Raw genomic sequence first — 18239 nt, 5'->3', positions numbered from 1 at the left:
TGACTTTGGACAAGTCACTTAACTTCTCTATGCCTCACTTACCTCATCTGTAAATTGGGGATTAAGAATGTGAGCCCCACGAGGGACAACCTGATCACCTCATATCAATCCCAGCACTTAGAACAGTGCTTTGCATATAGTGAGTGCTTAACAAATACCATCATTATTATTATTATCATTGCCTGTATGCAGTCAGCGCTCAATAAATACCACTGGTCGATTAATGCTGGTGACCAGGCTTCTGACTTCAGGGAGTAACGAAAGTGTCCGGTGGGCTGCCATTGGAGTTTACCAAATCACGAAGGGTGGGATTAGGGCGAACCCAGAGTTGTGCTCACCAAATCCTGCCCTACCAGAACCGGGGTCTCCTCTAGGGTCTTCCCAGGGAAGCCTCTAAACAAACCAACAGCCCACCATTGCTTCTCTGTGCGGAGGATGAGCGAGGGGGCTCCATTTGCACAGGAAGTGGGAAGGGAAGAGAGGATAATTTGGTTCAAGATGGGGGTGCCTGGATGACCAGAAGGGAAGGTAGGCCCGGAGAGGAAAATGATAGAGGTATTGGACGGTCTCTCTCTGACCATGTAGGTGGATGTCCAGGAGCCGTTGAAAGAGGCAGAATATTGGGCTGAAAGGACGATGGGATCATTATCACTTGTTACAGGAGGGAACTATTGACTGTTGATCGCAGAACCATAGGAACCCACTCATCTCCCACTCCCTTCTGCATCACCCTGACTTGCTCCCTTTCCCCCTCCCGGAGTCACAGCACTTATACATATTTATATCTGTAATTTTATATATTTGTATTGATATCTGTCTCTCCCCCTCTAGACTGTGAGCTCATTTTGGGCAGGGATTGTCATTGTTTATTGTTGATTTGTACTTTCCCAAGCCCTCAGTACAGTGCTCTGCACACAGTAAGTGCTTAATAAATATGAATGAATGAATGAATGAATGAATGAATGAACCGAGACAGCTCAACCATCCGTCTTTTCAGTTGAGTGACTTTGGGCAAGTCACTTAACTTTTCTGTGCCACAGTTACCTCATCTGTAAAATGGGGACTGTGACTGTGGGACATGTGCGGTGTCCAACCTGACTAGCTTGTAGGTGCCCCAGCACTTTAGAAAAGTGCCCGGCACATAGTAAGCACTTAGGAAGCACCATTAAAAAAATGCACACCAGTATACCCTCCTTGAGTTGTCTAACCTGAACCTCCACGTGCGTGTCCCCGGACAGGTACAGCACGAACGAAGGCGAGACGTGGAAAACGTTCACCTTCTCGGAAAAGCCCGTGTTCGTGTATGGACTCCTGACAGAGCCCGGGGAGAAGAGCACCATCTTTACCATCTTTGGGTCCTATAAGGAGAATGGGCACAGTTGGCTGATACTGCAGATCAATACCACCGATGTTCTGGGTAAGCATCTGGCAGGAGCCGGTCAGCTGTCGGGGTCTGGTCGAGTGCCCCGGGGGCAGTGCCGGGCCGGGAAGGGCCCTGGGCCGCAATACACGAGACCTCTGCTCTCAGAGTGGTCCCATTAGAGGAGTCAGGGCTGACACACCAGCAGCACAGCGGAAGCAGGGGCGCCAGAGCGCCAGGGGCTGAGGACTCCGGTGTTTGGGTAATGCATTAAGGTGAAGAGATGAGGGTTTGGTATTTTTTTTTAAGGTATTTGGTAAGGTATGTGCCAGGCAATGTACTAAGCGGTGGGATACATACAAGATTGGCCACATTCTCTGTCCCTCGTGGGACTCACAATCTTAATCCCCACTTTACAGATGTGGTAACTGAGGCATGGAGAAGTGACTTATCCAGAGTTACACAGCAAACGAGTTTCAGTGCCACTTGTCTGCTGGGTGACCTTGTGTCAGTCACTGCTCTCGGCCTCAGTTTTCTCATCTGTAAAATGGGAGTTAAATATTCATTATCCTTCCCTCTTAGACTGTGAGCCCCAGATGGGACCGGGACTCTGTCTCACCTGATGACCTTGTAGTCCCCCAGCATTCAGTACAATGCTTGGCATATAGTAAATGTGTAATACAAACTAGTGTTGTTATGATTGTTAACTCCAGGGGTCCCCTGCACGGAGAACGACTACAAGCTGTGGTCGCCTTCTGACGAGCGGGGGAACGAGTGCCTGCTGGGGCATAAGACGGTTTTCAAAAGGAGGACGCCTCATGCCACTTGTTTCAACGGAGAGGACTTTGACCGCCCCGTGGTGCTCTCCAACTGCTCGTGCACAAGGGAGGATTATGAATGGTAAAGGCCAGAGTCAGAGTCGGGACCCTGTCTTGTCCCTCTCCTCCGAGTTCCAGCCGCAGAGCCACTGTTGGGATGGGGCAGAAATCCCTGATGATGGGTGGACGTACTTGGGTGAGATCACCCCCACTGTGACAGGGCTCCAACACCTACTGGCTCACAGTTATCCAGAGCCCTTTGAAGGAAAGGACTGAACCCTCATTTCCTCTTCCATTCCCTTCTGCGTCACCCTTGCACTTAGATTTGCATCCTTTATTCACTCCACCTTCAGTTTCACAGCACTTACGTACCTATCGGTGATTTATTTATTTACATTAATGTCTATCTCCTCCTCTAGACTCTAAGCGGGGAATGGTTCTGCTAACTCTATTACATTATACTCTCCCAAGCACTTAGGACAGGGCTTTGCTCACACTAAGTGCTCAGTAAATATAATTGTTTGATTGACTGACTGAAAGAATAGGGAGAGTCTGGATAATTGGAAACCAGATAATCCAAAAACCCTTGCCTTAGAAGTTTTCAGCCTCCCCTCAAGGTTTCACCTGACCTGTTCCCCTATTGCAGCTTGAACTTTGAGAAGCAGCACGGCCTAGGGGAAAGAGTCTGGGCTTGGGAGTCAGAGGACCTGGGTTCTAATCTCAGCTCTTCCACTTGTCTGCTGTGTGACCTTCAGCAAGTCACTTAATTTCTCTGGGCATCAGGTTCTTCATCTGTAAAATGGGGGTTCGATATCTGTTTTTCCTTCCTCTCAGACTATGAGCCCCAAATAGGACGAAGACTACACTGATTGTATTGTATGTTAGTAATAAAAATTATGGTACTTGTTAAGCACTCACTATGTGCCAAGCACTGCGGTAGATACAAGTGAGTCAGATTGGATAAAGCTCCTGTCCCACATAGGGCTCACACTCTTAATTCCCATTTTACAGACGAGATAACTGAGGTCCAGAGAAGTTAAGTGACTTATCCGAGGTCAAACATCAGGCAGGTAGCAGAACTGGGATTAGAAACCAGGTCCTTCTGACTCCCAGGCCTGTGCTCTATTCACTAAACCACATCATTTCTCTGTCCACCCAAGAATATAACACAGTGCTTGACCCATATTAAGCGCTTAAACATACCGTGCCGATTGTCGCTATGCATTTATTTGGAGTTTTCACACTTCTCCCTGCCCCCGTCCCTTCTAACGCCTATGTAATTAATCAAATCGATCAATCAATCAGTGGCATTTGATTATGTAGTAGCAAGGGGTAGAGAAATAGCCAGGAGTCTGAATAATCCACAGGCTGGATAGTCAGCCACTGAGTAATTGAGAAAGCTGCCTGGCCATCCGTAGTGATTGTAAAAATTCCCAAGAGGTTCTTGACTGCGACATAAATGGGTCTAAATGGGAGACCCTTCTTGGGTGGCCAGAGGAAACTGTGCCCTGAACACAAGCCATCTGTGCTACCATTCCAACGACTTGGAGGGGCTCCCTTTGCCCTGTGAAGAGGCCTTGAATACCTAGAAGGCCCGTGGCTCGAGCGGAAGGTCAAGCCTAGCGAGGCAGCAGGCTGGCAGCTTTGGACAGTGTTCACATGGCAGGGAAGGGGCTGGTTGCAGGTTGGGGGGAAGCCCCTCCAGGCTCTGAGCATCTCTACCTGCCTCCCTAGCGACTTTGGCTTTAAGACGAGTGAAGACCTGCTGTGGGAGGGCTGCGTTCCCGATCCTGAGTTTGCCGGCCAGCCCTACTCGCCCCCGGTGCCCTGTCCGGTCGGCTCGACGTATAGGAAGACGAGAGGGTAGGTGGCCCCCGTCCCGGCGGCTTTCAGGGTCCGCCACCATGGCTCTGGGGCTCATCCGGCGGGTGGGAGGGGTGTTGGGGATTGGGGGCCGGCAGAGGGCTTGTCTCTCTGAGGTCTGAGAATCCAGTTCGCAGCTTGAGGAGGCAAGGGTTGGGAGTCCCGTGGCAGCTTCAGCTTCCGGTTGTGGAGAGCAGCCCAGAAAGCTGGACAAGGGGATGTGGGGCCCCAACTATTGGCTCCCTCATCCTCCCACAGTCCAGGTCCCAAGGAGGTTGCCCCCACTGGGATTGGGACCCCAGACAGGCCCCGGAAGCTGTGGCAGTGCGTCCCGTCCCTTGGACAGTGACGTAAAACCCCCTCAGTAGGTTCAGGCCCCTAGTGTGGTCAGGGCAGGGAGCAGCTTTTCCAGGGGAGATGATGACCTTAGAAGAACTGACACAGAAAACTCACTCATTTTCCTTCCTCTGGGAGAGGTTGGGACTGGGACTGAGCCTGGGGCAGTGGCTTTATTTTTGAGACTCGGAAAGCTGGCTGTTTTCATAGATTCCACTTTCTGGTTGCTCAGGGCCCTGGGATCCAGGGACTCCACAGCTCTGACCCTGTGGGCGGAGGGAGGGATTTGACACCTAGCCCGCTCCAGTTCTGAAAACCCACCTTCTCCAGACTCCCCACGGCCCCTCTCTCCCAGCCGTGAAGGAACGGGCTTGGAGAACTTGGCCAGTTCAGAGAGGGGAGTCCGGAGGGACCTGGGATCTGGGTTTATCGCCCAGCGGGGCCGGTCTTTGAAGCCACCATATCATAGGGAAATGGGCCTTTCTCTTGTCAACTGGCCTTCTTTTCTCACCAACCTCAACTCTAGGTACCGAAAGATTTCCGGCGACACGTGCCACGGAGGGGATCTCGAGGAACGGCTGGAGGGAGAGTTAGTGCCGTGTCCACTGGCAGGTGAAACATCTGACATTCGCTTTCTCCCATCTGCCCTTCGGTAGGAGTGGGAGCTGCCCCCTCCCCACCATGATGCCGAGAGCTTCTTCTAGTGGTCTGGGACAGCCAAGCCCTGAGCCATCCCACCACTTCTGTGGTGCCACCCCGCTCCTTCCTATGCTCAGAACCAATCAATCAATTGCCCAAATGGGTCTTCTCAAGCTGGGTCAGGAAACAGTTCCTTCTGGGGACAGGCAGACTGACCATGTCTTCAGTGGGATCCCGTTTGACGCAGATTCTCTAGCGATTCAAACAGTCCATCAATCAGTAGTGTTTATCAAGCACTTGCTCTATGCCAGCACTACTGATCAGGACAGTACATTAGAGTGATCCCTGCCCTCAGAGATCTTACTATTCAATGAAAGGGGTAGACAATCAATCGGTGGTATTTATTGAGCTCTTACTGTGTGCAGGGCACTGTACTAAGCACTTGAGAGAGTACAGTAAAATAGAGTTGGTAGGCACATTGCCTGCCCACAACAAGCTTACAGTCTAGAAGGGGAGACAGACCTTAATGTAGAGAAATTACCGATATGTACATACGTGGTATGGAACTGTGGGTGGGGTGAATACCAACTGCCCAAAGGGTACAGATGCAAACACCAGACACTAAAATATATTCAAAGATGTGAAGTCCATTTTGATTTAGTGGGGAGAAAAGTTAGGGGTGGAGGGGGGTGTGATCATCAGCAATTTCCTTGGTATTTATTGAGCTCTTACTGTGGGCAGAGCACTAATAATGTTGGTATTTGTTAAGCGCTTACTAAGTGCCGAGCACTGTTCTAAGTGCTGGGGTAGATACAGGGTCATCAGGTTGTCCTACGTGAGGCTCACAGTTAATCCCCATTTTACAGTTGAGGTAACTGAGGCACAGAGAAGTTAAGTGACTTGCCCACAGTCACACAGCTAACAAGTGGCAGAGCCGGCATTCGAACTCATGACCTCTGACTCCCAAGCCCGTGCTCTTTCCAGCGAGCCACGCTGCTTCCTGTATTAAGCACTTGGGTAAAGAATAATACAAGAGTTGGCAGACACTTTCCCTTCCCACAGAGGTAGCCAGGAGGGAGACCAGCACACGGTTCCCCTGAGCATTCTGGATCCCTGTGAGGGCAGAGGAGAGGGTTGAGGAGTTCGTGGATCTGGGTTTGATGGGGGATGGCATGCCTTGTGATATTTATCTGAAGCATTCCTTTTAGACTAGTCTGTGTTAACACACCAGGCTAGTAGCGGATTAGAATGTTTTCCCCCACTTATCTATTTCTGGCACATTATCTAAATACCACTCCCCCTTTCCTCTCCACTGAAGAATCTGGTTTGACCTAGTAGCCTGAAAGCTCTGAGATCAAGCTACCTCCTAATTGTTGGTGCTGACCCCAAGCTCTTCCCATTATGACACTGTGTTCTGCATGGATAAGTGAGATACAGTCTGGCAAGACTTGTAAGCTCCTTTTGGGCAGGGAATGTGTCTACCAACCCTAGCTCCACCATTTTTTTTATGGTATTTGTTAAGTGCGTACTATGCGTCAAACACTCTTGTAAATGCTGGGGTCGATACAAGTTAATTAGATTGGACGTAGTCCCTGTCCCACATGGGGCTCGCGGTCTACATAGGAGGGAGAATAGTTATTTGATCCCCATTTTACATTTGAGGAAACTGAGGCACAGGGAAGTGCCCGAGGTCACACTCCAAGCATTAGGCCAAACTGGGAGTGGAACCCAGGTCCTCTGACTCCCAGGCCTGCTTTCTTTCCATTAGGCCACGCTGCTTCTCTTGTGACTTCAGGCAAGTCACTTAACTTCTCTGTGTCTCAGTTACCTCATCTGTGAAAGGGGGATTAAGACTGTGAGCCCCGTTTGGGACATCCACTGTATTCAACCTGGTTTGCTGACATTTATCCCAGCGTTTAGTACAATGCCTGGCTTAACACCAGCAGACAGAAAAAAAGTGTCCATCTCCCATTGTAGTCTATCTCGTCCTCATCCTGCTTCCTGTTCATGCACTTCTACATCCGGTTCTTCCCCTTCCCTTCTCTCTGGGGAAGGAAAGTGATCCGTGCAGATTTCCAACTTGTGGAAAGGAGACGGGGCCAGGTGAATTATGAGAGAAATCTGCCCAGCTCTCCCTGTTTCCGCAGGCAGGGTAAGACTCAGCCATGATCTCATCTGCTCGCCGCTGCCAGCAGGCCCTGGCGTGGTTCGGATTAAGCTCATTAGGGCCCTCATTTAATCTTCCATCCCGGGCAGTGTAATTAACATGTCGTCACAGTAGAGAGTCGGAAAAAGCTCATCTTCAAGTCGATTCCTGCGGGCATGCATATGGTGGAGTGTGGAGAGGTTCCTCCCAGAGGCGGGGTTATCGTTGGTGGTTTGGGTGAAGCGGTTTGAACACTTAGTGCTCGTGGGGACCGGAGTCTGTTGTTTAGTGATAAATATCTCAGAAGGCGGTTCAGCTGGGAAGAACAGTTAACTTGAAGCAGGCCCGCCTGGGGAAGACGAGAAAGATGCGTTAGGGAATGGGGAGGGAAATGCACCTGGAGGTCTGGGCCAGAGAGCCAAACCTGCCTGGGTTCGAGATGTCCAGTGTGAGCGGTCACCGTCTTGTTTTCAACTTGGTCAAGGGCAAAAAGCATTTTGGGGAGAGTCAGTCAGATTCCCTGCCATAAACTCGTTGTGGGCAGGGAAATGGTTGGTTCATTGTTACATTGTGCCCTCCCAAGGGTTTAGTACAGTGCTCTACACACAGTAAGTGTTCAGTAAATACAATTGAGTGAATGAATGAATGTGGGCATGTGAGTCTTCAAGGGTAGCCAGGAAGTCGCCAGATGGACAGCTAAAGCTCTCGGGAGGGAGAGTCGGGCGATAGTTTTGCTTGAATTTACCCCGTAGTAATGTTATGTCTAAGGTCGCATCTCCTCCAAGAGGCCTTTTCCTCAGCTCCCTCTCCCTTCTGCTTCATCTATGCACTTGGATCTGTGACATTTGGTATTTGTCCCACCCCCACAGCACTTGTGCACACATTTTTAAATTATACATTATGAACTTATTTCTATTCATATTTGTCTCCTCTATACTGTGAGCTCGTAATGGGCAGGGAACTTCTCTGATAACTCCGCTATATTGTGCTATTGCAGGCACTCGGCACAGTGCTTTTGTCATAGTAAGCGCTCAATAGATATCGTGATTTACCCAAGATTTGTTAAGATTTGCAATTTAGATTTATTCTGAGCAGCAGCCAGGGACCATTAGGAAAAGCCTGGCTCTTTTTCTAAGGAGAACAGCTGGGTTGTGCTCAGCGAGGAACAAGGCTATGCCCTTCCTGACTCACAACCTTTGGCTGGAAACGGGGCAACAGGGTGGTCAGGGGCTAGAGGCGCCCTGAAAAACATCATGTCGATCCAGAGGAGTGGCTCTAGCAGGGGTCTTGGGGGTCAGTAGTGGCAGCTGGGGAGGTGAGATCAATCAGGGATGGCCTCCTGGAGGAGTGATTTTGAAAAGATCCGGAAGATGGGGAGAGCAGTGGACTGCTGGCTGTGAAGGGGGAAGAGGTTCCAGGCGAGGGGGAGGGTTTGAGCGAGAGGTGGATAATGGGAGAGGTGAGAGCAAGGCAAGAGAGAGGTGAGAGTAGGTTGGCTTGAAGGGAACCAAGGGAGCCTGCTGAGCTGTAGTGAGGGAGGAGCAGGGATAGGTAGGGGGGAGAGAGAGCTGAGCAATCCCCTTAAAGCCAATAGTGAGAAGTTTCCACATGATGCGGAGAGAGATGGGCAAGGGTGGGATTTTTGCTATCACTGAAATCAGTAATTATTCCGAGCACCCGTGGGGGTTAGGCAATGAACTGGGGGTTATGGCTGAATGGTGGAACGCAACTGAGACACAGTCCTGCTGTCAAAGAACTTGTGGTTTAGTTGCGACAAGAACAGGAAGGCAGGGTTAAGGAAGGAAGGGTGTATCATTTTTTTTGAGGGGCTGGGGGTAATGGAGAGGCCTTTGGGGTCAGCGAGGGTTAGGGGGCTCTCCAATTCTTCCTACAATCAGAGATGGCTTCCCAGAGGAGGTGGCCTTTCAACAGGGCTTGGCTTTGGAAATCACATCTCCTCAAGGAGGCCTTTCCCGATCCATTTTTTTCTCACCAGTTCAGCATCCCTCTCCCTTTTCAGCCTTACCGTACACCCCAAAACAATAATAATATGATAATAGTACTTTCCAATCAGTTGTATTTATGAGCACTTACTGTCTGCGGAGAACTGTTCTAAGTGATTAGGAAAGTACCGTACAGAAGAGTTGGTAGGTGTGTTCCCTGCCCACAAAGAGATGTGCCAAGCACTGTCATAAGCACTGGGGTTGATAGGAGATAAGCAGGTTGGACACTCTCCCTGTCCGACTGTGACTCACTGTCTAAATAGGATATTTAATCACTCGATCTCCTGTCACCCTTCCCTATACATCTTAGAAACCCGATTGGGTAAGTCCTAACTCGTGTATGTACATCCCCTTTTCCTTCTGTCCATTATTGGGAATTTCTTTTAGTGTCTCTCTCCCACACTTGACTCCTCGGAGGCTGGAATCATGGCCTGCTAATTTTATTGGAGTCTCACAAGCGCATAGTAAAGTGCTCTGCTCGCAGCAGGTACTCAGTGAGCACTCCTGAACGGTTGATGGATTGGAAGGGAATGAGGGGTTCATGGATGACCCAGCTGGCCCCCAGGTGTGGTCCAATGTGGCCATTTTGGAACTCTACGGTGACCCCCGACCTCTCCCCAAGTCAGAGCCGGATCGGGTGTGCGTCTTTTGGCCCCTACAGAGGAGAACGAGTTCATCCTTTTCGCTATGAGGAGCTCCATCCACCGCTACGACCTGTCCTCGGGGGCCTCCGAGCAGCTGCCCCTCACTGGTCTGCGCGGGGCCGTGGCCCTGGACTTTGATTACGAACACAACTGCTTGTACTGGGCCGACGTGACCTTGGACCTCATCCAGGTGAGCCGGCAGCCACATCCCCCTGCCCTCCCCCACCCTCAGGGCAGGCTAGGACACTTGAGTACATAGCTGTGATTATTTATTTATATTAATGTCATCTCCCCCACTAGACCGTAAGTTCCTTGTGGGACAGGAATGTGTCTGTTATATTTTCGTGTTGGACTCTCCCAAGGGCTTAGTACATTGCTCTGCACATACTAAGTGCTCAATAAATACAGTTGGTTGATCGATTGACAGTCATGGCACTGCAGGCCGACTCCCCCCAAGTGTCCAGATCCGGGTGTCTGGCCGAACCGTTGTGTGGGGTGGAAGTTGGACAGGCGTTTTCAAGGTGAAACTGGCTTTAGGGCCATTGTCCTGTGGTAGAAAGCCTGTGGTTTTTTGGTTTTTTTTAGATTATTTTTATTTATTCTTTATTGGGAAAAATGTTCCCCTTCCATTGTTGAAATCTCCTCCTCTCCCCCACCCGACCTCAGTGAGCTTCTGTTTGCCCATGGGACTCTTTCTGCTCTCCTCAGGTGTGGTGGCTATTTTGTAGCACTTTTTTATGGTATTTGTTAAGTGCTTACTGTGTCGGGTACTGTACTAAGCCACTGTCCTTCATGGGGCTCACAGTCTTAGTCCCCATTTTACAAATGAGGTAAATGAGACACAGGGAAGTTCATTCATTCATTCATTCATTCAGCTATATTAATTGAGCGCTTACTCTGTGCAGAGCACTGTACTAAGCGCAACAAATAGAGACATTCCCTGCCCACAACGGGCTTACAGTCTACAAGGGGGGAGACAGACATCAAAAACAAGTAAACAGGCTATCAGTAACATTGATTTAAATAAATAAAATTATAGATATATACACAACATTAATAAAAATAAATAGAATTATAATTATAAATCTGTATATATACAGAAGTGTGGGACAGGGAGGTGGGGTAGAGCAAAGGGAGTGGGTCGGGGCAATGGGGAGGGAAGGGGGACTTCGTCTGGGAAGTGCCTTGCCCAGTGTACCACAACAGACAAGCAGCAGAACCAGCTTAGAACCCAGGTCCTTCTGACTTCCAGGCCTATTCCCTATCCAGCAGGCCATGCTGCTTCACCAAGCTGCCCTGGTTTGTCCATTTCATGCCACTGGTGTGGGAGCTGTTGGTGCGTGGCCGGAGACCCTCGTCAGTGATCTCAATAAACGTCTCATCCCTCCCCCTGTCCCCGTTCTGCCTTCCAGCGCCTCTGCTTGAACGGGAGCTCCGGACAGGAGGTGATTGTCAGTTCTGGACTGGAGACGGTGGAAGCCCTGGCCTTTGAACCCCTCAGCCAGCTGCTCTACTGGGTGGATGCCGGCATGAAGAAAATTGAGGTCTGAGCACCCTTGTCATCTTTTCTTCTCCACCCAGGTGTCAGGTTCAGTCGAGTGGGGTGGGCTGGGGGGAATGAGAACCAAACAAATGGGAAATGCAGGCATGGGGCAGAGCTGCGAAGGCTGTCGAGAACCGGTGTGGTTTTAAAGTGCGACCTGAAGGCGGAAAAGGGATTAGGGCAGAGGGGCCGCCTCAGGCTTCTGGGAGGGGGATCTGCCGCCTTCCTCGGAAATGAATCTGGGTATGATTGTGATGGCCGCCGAGTCTGGCAGTCGCCTTTCCCCACCACGGGAAGAAGATGACGGGGATCGAACGGAACCGCTGCGTGGCTAAAGAGAGCCTTCTTCGTCGTCTCCCTGTGGCGTGTCTCCCCTCAAGGTGGCTAATCCAGACGGAGATTTTCGACTGACCATCGTCAACGCCTCCGTGCTTGAGCGGCCCCGGGCTCTGGCCCTCGTGCCCCAGGAGGGGTGAGTAAGCGGGGAAAGGGCGGGATGATGGGAAGCAAAATCATCCGCGAGAGGTGGGCAAATCCAACCTGGGCTTCCGGACTTCGAAGCGGTTCCAACTGGGCCTCTTGGAGTGGCTGCCCTTCGTGCCCTTTGACTTCCTCATCACCCCCTGGACCTCCACTACCTCCCGTGGGTTAGTCCAGGCGGTTTTAGCGTCTCTCCTGCGTGGGCAGAGTGATGGGCGGGGGTCTTTGGTAAAACAGGCAACCGTGCTGGAAAACAGCGAGCCCCAGAGTGGAATTCTGCATTCACTTTGGTCCAATCACCCTTGCCATAGTCACCTGATGGGCTGCTCCCGAGAAAGGGCTCTAGACAGAAACCTTATTGTAGGCAGGGAATGGGTCTCCCAAGTCTGTTGTACTTTCCCACACGCTTAGTACAGTGCTGTGCACACAGTAAGCGCTCAATAGATACGATTGCTTGATTGAGTGCTGACCCAGGCTCCCGGTCTTTCTTGGGTCTGATGGGCTGGCCCCACCCAGGCTGATGTTCTGGACCGACTGGGGCGACCTGCGGCCCGGCATCTTCCGGGGAGACATGGACGGCTCATCCATCGGTCACATTGTCTCCGAGGGCGTCCGTTGGCCCAACGGCATCTCCGTGGACGACAGCTGGATCTACTGGACGGAGGCGTACATGGATCGGATCGAGCGGGTCGACTTCAGCGGGCAGCAGCGATCGGTCATCCTCGACAGCCTCCCCCACCCCTATGCCATCGCCGTCTTCAAGGTGTGGACCCCGCTCCCTGGAAACCAGGGACTGCCTATTAGGAGGCAAAACCTGGCACCGTCTTCCATTTCTCTCTCGGTGGCCGTGCCGGCTTCCCCCAACTTTGCCCCATTCCTTTGTGTTGGCTCCGTCACACCTCTTCCTCACCCTCCTCTTCCTTGTCTCCTTCCTGTCATCCCACTGCCCCTCTGGGAACTCCAAACTAACTTCCTCTGAGCATCCCCTCGATGGCTCTTTCAGGGGGAGAGTGAGAGAGAGATGTTTTCGAGTCCCTTGTTCGGATTTAAGAGTCCACCATTGAGGTAGCTTGGAGGAATTTTTTTGCAATTCGATCCGTCCGTGACTGCCTTTTGATTGAGTCTTGATCTTAACCCCATTTCCCGGATTTTTTGACTGCCCCTTCCTGGCCTAGTTCCTGCCTAGGCACCTTCTGCCTTTCTCCCCAAACATGGCAGAGTAGAAATAGTAGTAGTAGTCGTATCAGCAGCAGTATTTACTGAGCACCCACTCGGCACAGTGCATTGTACTAGACGCTTGTGAAGTACAGAAGTGACGTGTTCCTTGTCCACAAGGAGCTTATACTCTAATGGAGGAGACAAACATAAAAATTTTTTTATAATTTGAGCGGTCAAAATAAATAATTGAATGCACATATATACCTAAGTTCTGGGGAAGGTGTAACTAAGTTGATGGTGACCCTTCGGGACTTAGGGTTTCTTTGGCGGTTTCAGAAGTGCAGCTGAAATTTCCTCTCTGGGCAGTTTATCCAGATTTCCTCTGTCCCCACCCCTTCCCTACCCTCTCCTTCAGATAGGCAGGATTGGCTTGCAGAGTTTCTTCAGGCAGGCGCTTAATACAATACGATGCAGTAAATGCTATTACTCTTACTATTATCACTATTATTATTGCTAGTACTATTACCACTATTACTATTACCAGCAATACTACTACTGCTGACCTAGTGGAAGGAGCCTGAGCCTGGGAGTCAGTGGACCCGGGTTCTAATTCCACCTCTGCCAGCCTCCTGCTGCGTGAGCTGGGGCAAGTCACTTCACTTCTCTGGGCCTCAGTTTCCTCAACTATAAATTGGAGATCCAAAACCTGTTCTCCCTCCTACTTTGACCGTGAGCCCCACGTGGGACAGGGACTGTGTCTGACCTGATTAACTTCTGTCTACCCCAGGACTTAGAACAGTGCTTGAGACATAGTAAGTGCATAACCATGGCTCAGTGGAAAGAGCCCGGGCTTGGGAGTCAGAGGTCATGGGTTCCAATCCTGGCTCCGCCGCTTACCAGCTGTGTGACTTTGGGCAAGTCAGTGAACGTCTCTGTGCATTAATTACCTCATCTAGAAAATGGGGATTAAAACTGTGAGCCCCTTGCGGGACAACCTGATCACCTTGTATCCCCCCCAGTGCTTAGAACAGTGCCTTGCACATAGTAAACGCTTAAATACCACATTATTATTATTATTGTATCAAATTTCAAAAATAATCATAACTAATATTACCACTGCTATTACTAAGGAAAAGGGGCCAAGCTAAGGAGTGGAAGGGTGTCTTTTCAGAATGAAATCTACTGGGACGACTGGTCCCAGCTGAGCATCTTCCGAGCGTCCAAGTTCAGCGGATCCCGGATGGAGGTTCTGGTGGGCCAGCTCACCGGCATCATGGATATGAAGATTTTCTACCGAGGCAAGACCAAAGGTAAGACAGAGATGGCAGTCAAACCATCAGTGGGGTGGCCTGAATGTTTGCTGGGAGTACTCAGGAGAAGGCGGGAGAGCACCCGCAACTCCCGGGATTGGAATAGCTGACCCCCGGCAGCCCATGCCACACAGAGGCCCTCGGCCTGCCGGTAGGGAGCGGCTCGGCTTCCTGTGAGAACTTGTCCGCGGACGCTGGCGAGCCCCGGTGGGCTGCCTGTGCCGGACCTGCTTTCCGCCAAGCCTCTCATCTCCCGCACCCTCCCTCTGCCCGCGGTGCGGATTTCGGGCAGATGATTCCAGGCTGCTCGAGTGGAATTACTTGTGGGTGGGACTCTGGGAAAGGCCCACAGGGGGCTTGGACCCCACACAGGCACAAACACACACCACACCCATGCTCCTCACGCACAGAGACACATACTGTGCGACTCTCTCACCCAGCAGAGATGGCTGGATTTCTTTCCTTGGAGAAGGCAGCTCCAAAATCCTGAATTGGAGAGAGAGAGAGAGAGAGAGAGAGTTGTGTGTGTGTGTGTGTGTGTGTGTGTAGTAGTAGTAATGGAGAATCAGAATGGCATAGTGGATTGAGCATGGGCCTGGCAGTCAGAAGGGTGTTAATCCCAGCTCCACCACTTAGCTATTTTGTGACCGTGGGCAAGTCACTTCACTTCTATGGGCCTCAGTTACCTCATCTGTAAAATGGGGATGGAGACTGTGAGCCCCACATGGGACAGAGCCTGTGTTCAACTCGATTTGCTTGTATCCATCCCAGTGCCCCCTTCTTCCTTCCCCCCCCACCCCCCAATTCTTCCCTTGGTCAGGGCTCGGGGCAACCGTCTTCTTCACCAGGTACCTCTTGGGTTGATCCCAGTTCCCTCTCAGTGCCTCACTTTCAATATTATTATGATCGTTACGGACATATTTATGTCTCTGTGTGTTTATTTCTTTACACAGTGCAGCAAGGTAGAGATTAGCCAAGGGCATTGTCACCATCTTTGGTTAGGCTAACAATGTCTACTGGTTATGGCCTCTGAATTGGGTCCTTGTGGGTTGAATTCTCACCCCTGTAAGGCATTTGCCTAGTCTGAGCAGTTCACTGTGGAGTTTGGACTGGGATGGTGAGAATTTTGTCAACAGTGATCATGGTTATGCTGTTGGCCGTGATGATGGAGATTCAGGGGCTTGTGGACCTGGGAGTGATGGGCAATTTAGGCTCTAAGTTCCCTGTGGGCAGGGATCATGTTTACCGACTCTTGTATCATGCTTTCCCAAGCTCTCTGTACAGTGATCTGCACACAGTAAGGGCTCAGTAAATACCATTGCTTGAAAAAAATAACAGCATCGATTAACTGGGGCGATTGTGGGGGTATGGTTAGCTGTAGCATAATATATAGTTAGTGGCGCTGATGTTGACAGTGGGGATAGCAGGGGAGAGCGGTGGTGATGCCAATGACATGGGCATTAATTAGGGAGATTTGCACTTGCATCTGTGACCTTTGGATATTTGATAATCGCCCCAACCCTACAGCTCTTGTGTACATATCTTTAAATTATTAGTGATAAATTCCTTATTTAAATAGTTTGCCCTCCTTGCCCCCCACCCCCCTGACTTTAAGCTCATTTTGGGCATTCATTCATTCATTCAATAGTATTTATTGAGCGCTTACTATGTGCAGAGCACTGTACTAAGCGCTTGGAATGAACAAGTCGGCAACAGATAGAGACGGTCCCTGCCGTTTGTCGGGCTTACGGTCTAATCGGGGGAGACGGACAGACGAGAACAATGGCAATAAATAGAGTCAAGGGGAAGAATATCTCGTAAAAACAATGGCAGGGAACATATCTACTAATTCTGTTGTATTATACTCTACCAACAGCTTAGAAAAACCCTCTGAACATAGTAAGTGCTCAATGGATGCTATTGATTGATTGACTGAGACAGCATGACCCAGCGGACAGAACAAAGAACTGAGAGTTGAGAGCACTTGGGATTTAGTGCCAGTTCTGCTATTAGCCTGCTGGGCGACCTTAGGAAAGTATGGGGCCTGATCTTGTATCTGCCCCAGCGTTTAGTACATTGCTCGGCACATAGAGAAGTAGCATGGCCTAGTGAGAGGCAGCACGGCTTAATGGAGAGAACATGGGTCTGGAAGCCAGAAGGACCTGGCTTCTAATCCCACTACACCGTGTGTCTGCTGTGTGACCTTGGGCAAGACTCATCACTTCTCTGTGCCTCAGGTACCTCATCTGTAAAATGGGGATTAAGACTGTGAGTCTCTTGTGGAACATTCATTCATTCATTCGTTCTTTCAATAGTATTTATTGAGCGCTTATTATGTGCAGAGCACTGTACTAAGCGCTTGGAATGTACAAATCGGTAACAGGTAGAGACAGTCCCTGCCCTTTGATGGGCTTACAGTCTAACTGGGGGAGACAGACAAGAACAATAGCAATAAATAAATTGCCTATTTAACTTGTAACTACCCCAGAGCTTAGTAAAGTGCCTGACACGTAATAAGTGCTTAACAAATGCCATAAATAAGTGCTTAAAAAGTACCACCGTTATTATTATTAATGTTACCTCACCACTTATCGTCATGTTTGGCTCGTGGTCAGTGCTGAATATAACTGCCATAATGCTAACATCTCTCATAGCTGTATTGGTGGGCAGAGAAAGCGTCTGCTTATTACTATATTGTACTCATCCAAGTGCTTAGTACAGTGCTTTGCACACGGTAAGTGCTCGATGAATACTATCAAATGAATGAAGGAATGAATGAATGGCGATGGTGGTGGTGCTGACATTGCTGGGGTTTGGATCTCCTCCCTACAGGACACAATGCCTGTGTGTCCAAGCCCTGCGGCCTACTCTGCTTGCCCAAAGCCAACAACAGCAGAAGCTGCCGGTGTCCCGAGGGGGTGTCCGGCAGCCTCCTGCCCTCCGGAGAGCTCAGGTGTGACTGTCCTCGTGGCTACCGGCTGGACAACGACAGCTCCTGTGTCAGAGACGGTGAGTCTGGGACCTCGCCCGGCCCCCTCCCCTGCACCGGTTTCACCTGCCGGTCCACCCCCGCAACCATCCCCAACCTGGGGCCCGCAGGAGGGGCTGGTGCCTCAGAATCAATTGATCGATGGGACTCCCTCCCTCAGACGACGGCTGCCTGCCCGGCCAGTTCCGCTGCTCCAACGGGAACTGCATCAACAGCGTCTGGCGATGCGACTTCGACAACGACTGCGGGGACATGAGCGACGAGGCCAACTGCCGTGAGTAGAGCAGCCGGGCCGTCAGGGCCGCGCTCCAGCTTCCCCCGCTCTCCTCTGAGCTCAGGACGGCGGGAGGAGGGCCCACCGGGCAGCAGCGGGGATTCAGGCGAGGTCTCAGGAAGGACTGGCGGTGGTCAGTGCAGGATCCCGATGAAGTCTGTGAACTCACCTTCCCTGGAAGCAGAAAACTAATGGTATTTATGGAGCACTGACAGTGTGCAGAGCACTGTACCGCTCTTGGGAGAGTACGATACGTGGTAAACACATTTCCTGAGCACGAGGAGGAAGACTTGAAAATTCACTTGGCTGGGTTGGGTGAGGGTCATCTCTGAGCAGCGACAGGGATTGGGCTAGAAGACCCTGCTGTGCTTCTGAGCGGGGATGGGGTTTGGTTTGGAGGTGTCTTAGGGGATGGTGAGGAGAAAAAAAACACCAACGATTCAAGGAGCGGTAACCGGTTCCCTGGATAGTGGTGTCCAGCTCCCTAATAATAATAATAATGATTTTGCCAGTCAGTCGTATTTATTGAGTGCCTACCGTGTACAGAACACTGTACTAAGTGCTGGTGTAGATCATGCAAAGAAGGCAGTTATGTCAGAAGATATAGTGGCTCCTCCCCACGGGGCTGACCCCCCCCCCCACAAGCCAAGCCCTGAAGACACTAAAAGTTAGCCTA

General features: G+C 50.7%; 1 protein-coding gene across 2 annotated transcripts in view; it reads left to right on the top strand.

The window, feature by feature from the left end:
- SORL1 (sortilin related receptor 1) overlaps positions 1 to 18239 on the top strand; it is a 111247-nt gene that overhangs the window by 48017 nt on the left and 44991 nt on the right. For both annotated transcript variants that reach the window (XM_029075155.2, XM_029075156.2), the window contains exons 13-23: positions 1239 to 1417; positions 2074 to 2260; positions 3913 to 4041; positions 4904 to 4989; positions 9827 to 9999; positions 11222 to 11353; positions 11733 to 11824; positions 12349 to 12595; positions 14162 to 14300; positions 17133 to 17309; positions 17450 to 17563. In XM_029075155.2, coding sequence (XP_028930988.1) covers positions 1239 to 1417; positions 2074 to 2260; positions 3913 to 4041; positions 4904 to 4989; positions 9827 to 9999; positions 11222 to 11353; positions 11733 to 11824; positions 12349 to 12595; positions 14162 to 14300; positions 17133 to 17309; positions 17450 to 17563 — 1655 coding nt within the window. The remainder of the gene's footprint in view (positions 1 to 1238; positions 1418 to 2073; positions 2261 to 3912; positions 4042 to 4903; positions 4990 to 9826; positions 10000 to 11221; positions 11354 to 11732; positions 11825 to 12348; positions 12596 to 14161; positions 14301 to 17132; positions 17310 to 17449; positions 17564 to 18239) is intronic.

This window comes from Ornithorhynchus anatinus, chromosome 11, assembly GCF_004115215.2.
Source record: "Ornithorhynchus anatinus isolate Pmale09 chromosome 11, mOrnAna1.pri.v4, whole genome shotgun sequence".
Classification (NCBI taxonomy): domain Eukaryota; kingdom Metazoa; phylum Chordata; class Mammalia; order Monotremata; family Ornithorhynchidae; genus Ornithorhynchus; species Ornithorhynchus anatinus.
This window is presented reverse-complemented; position numbering and strand designations above follow the sequence as displayed.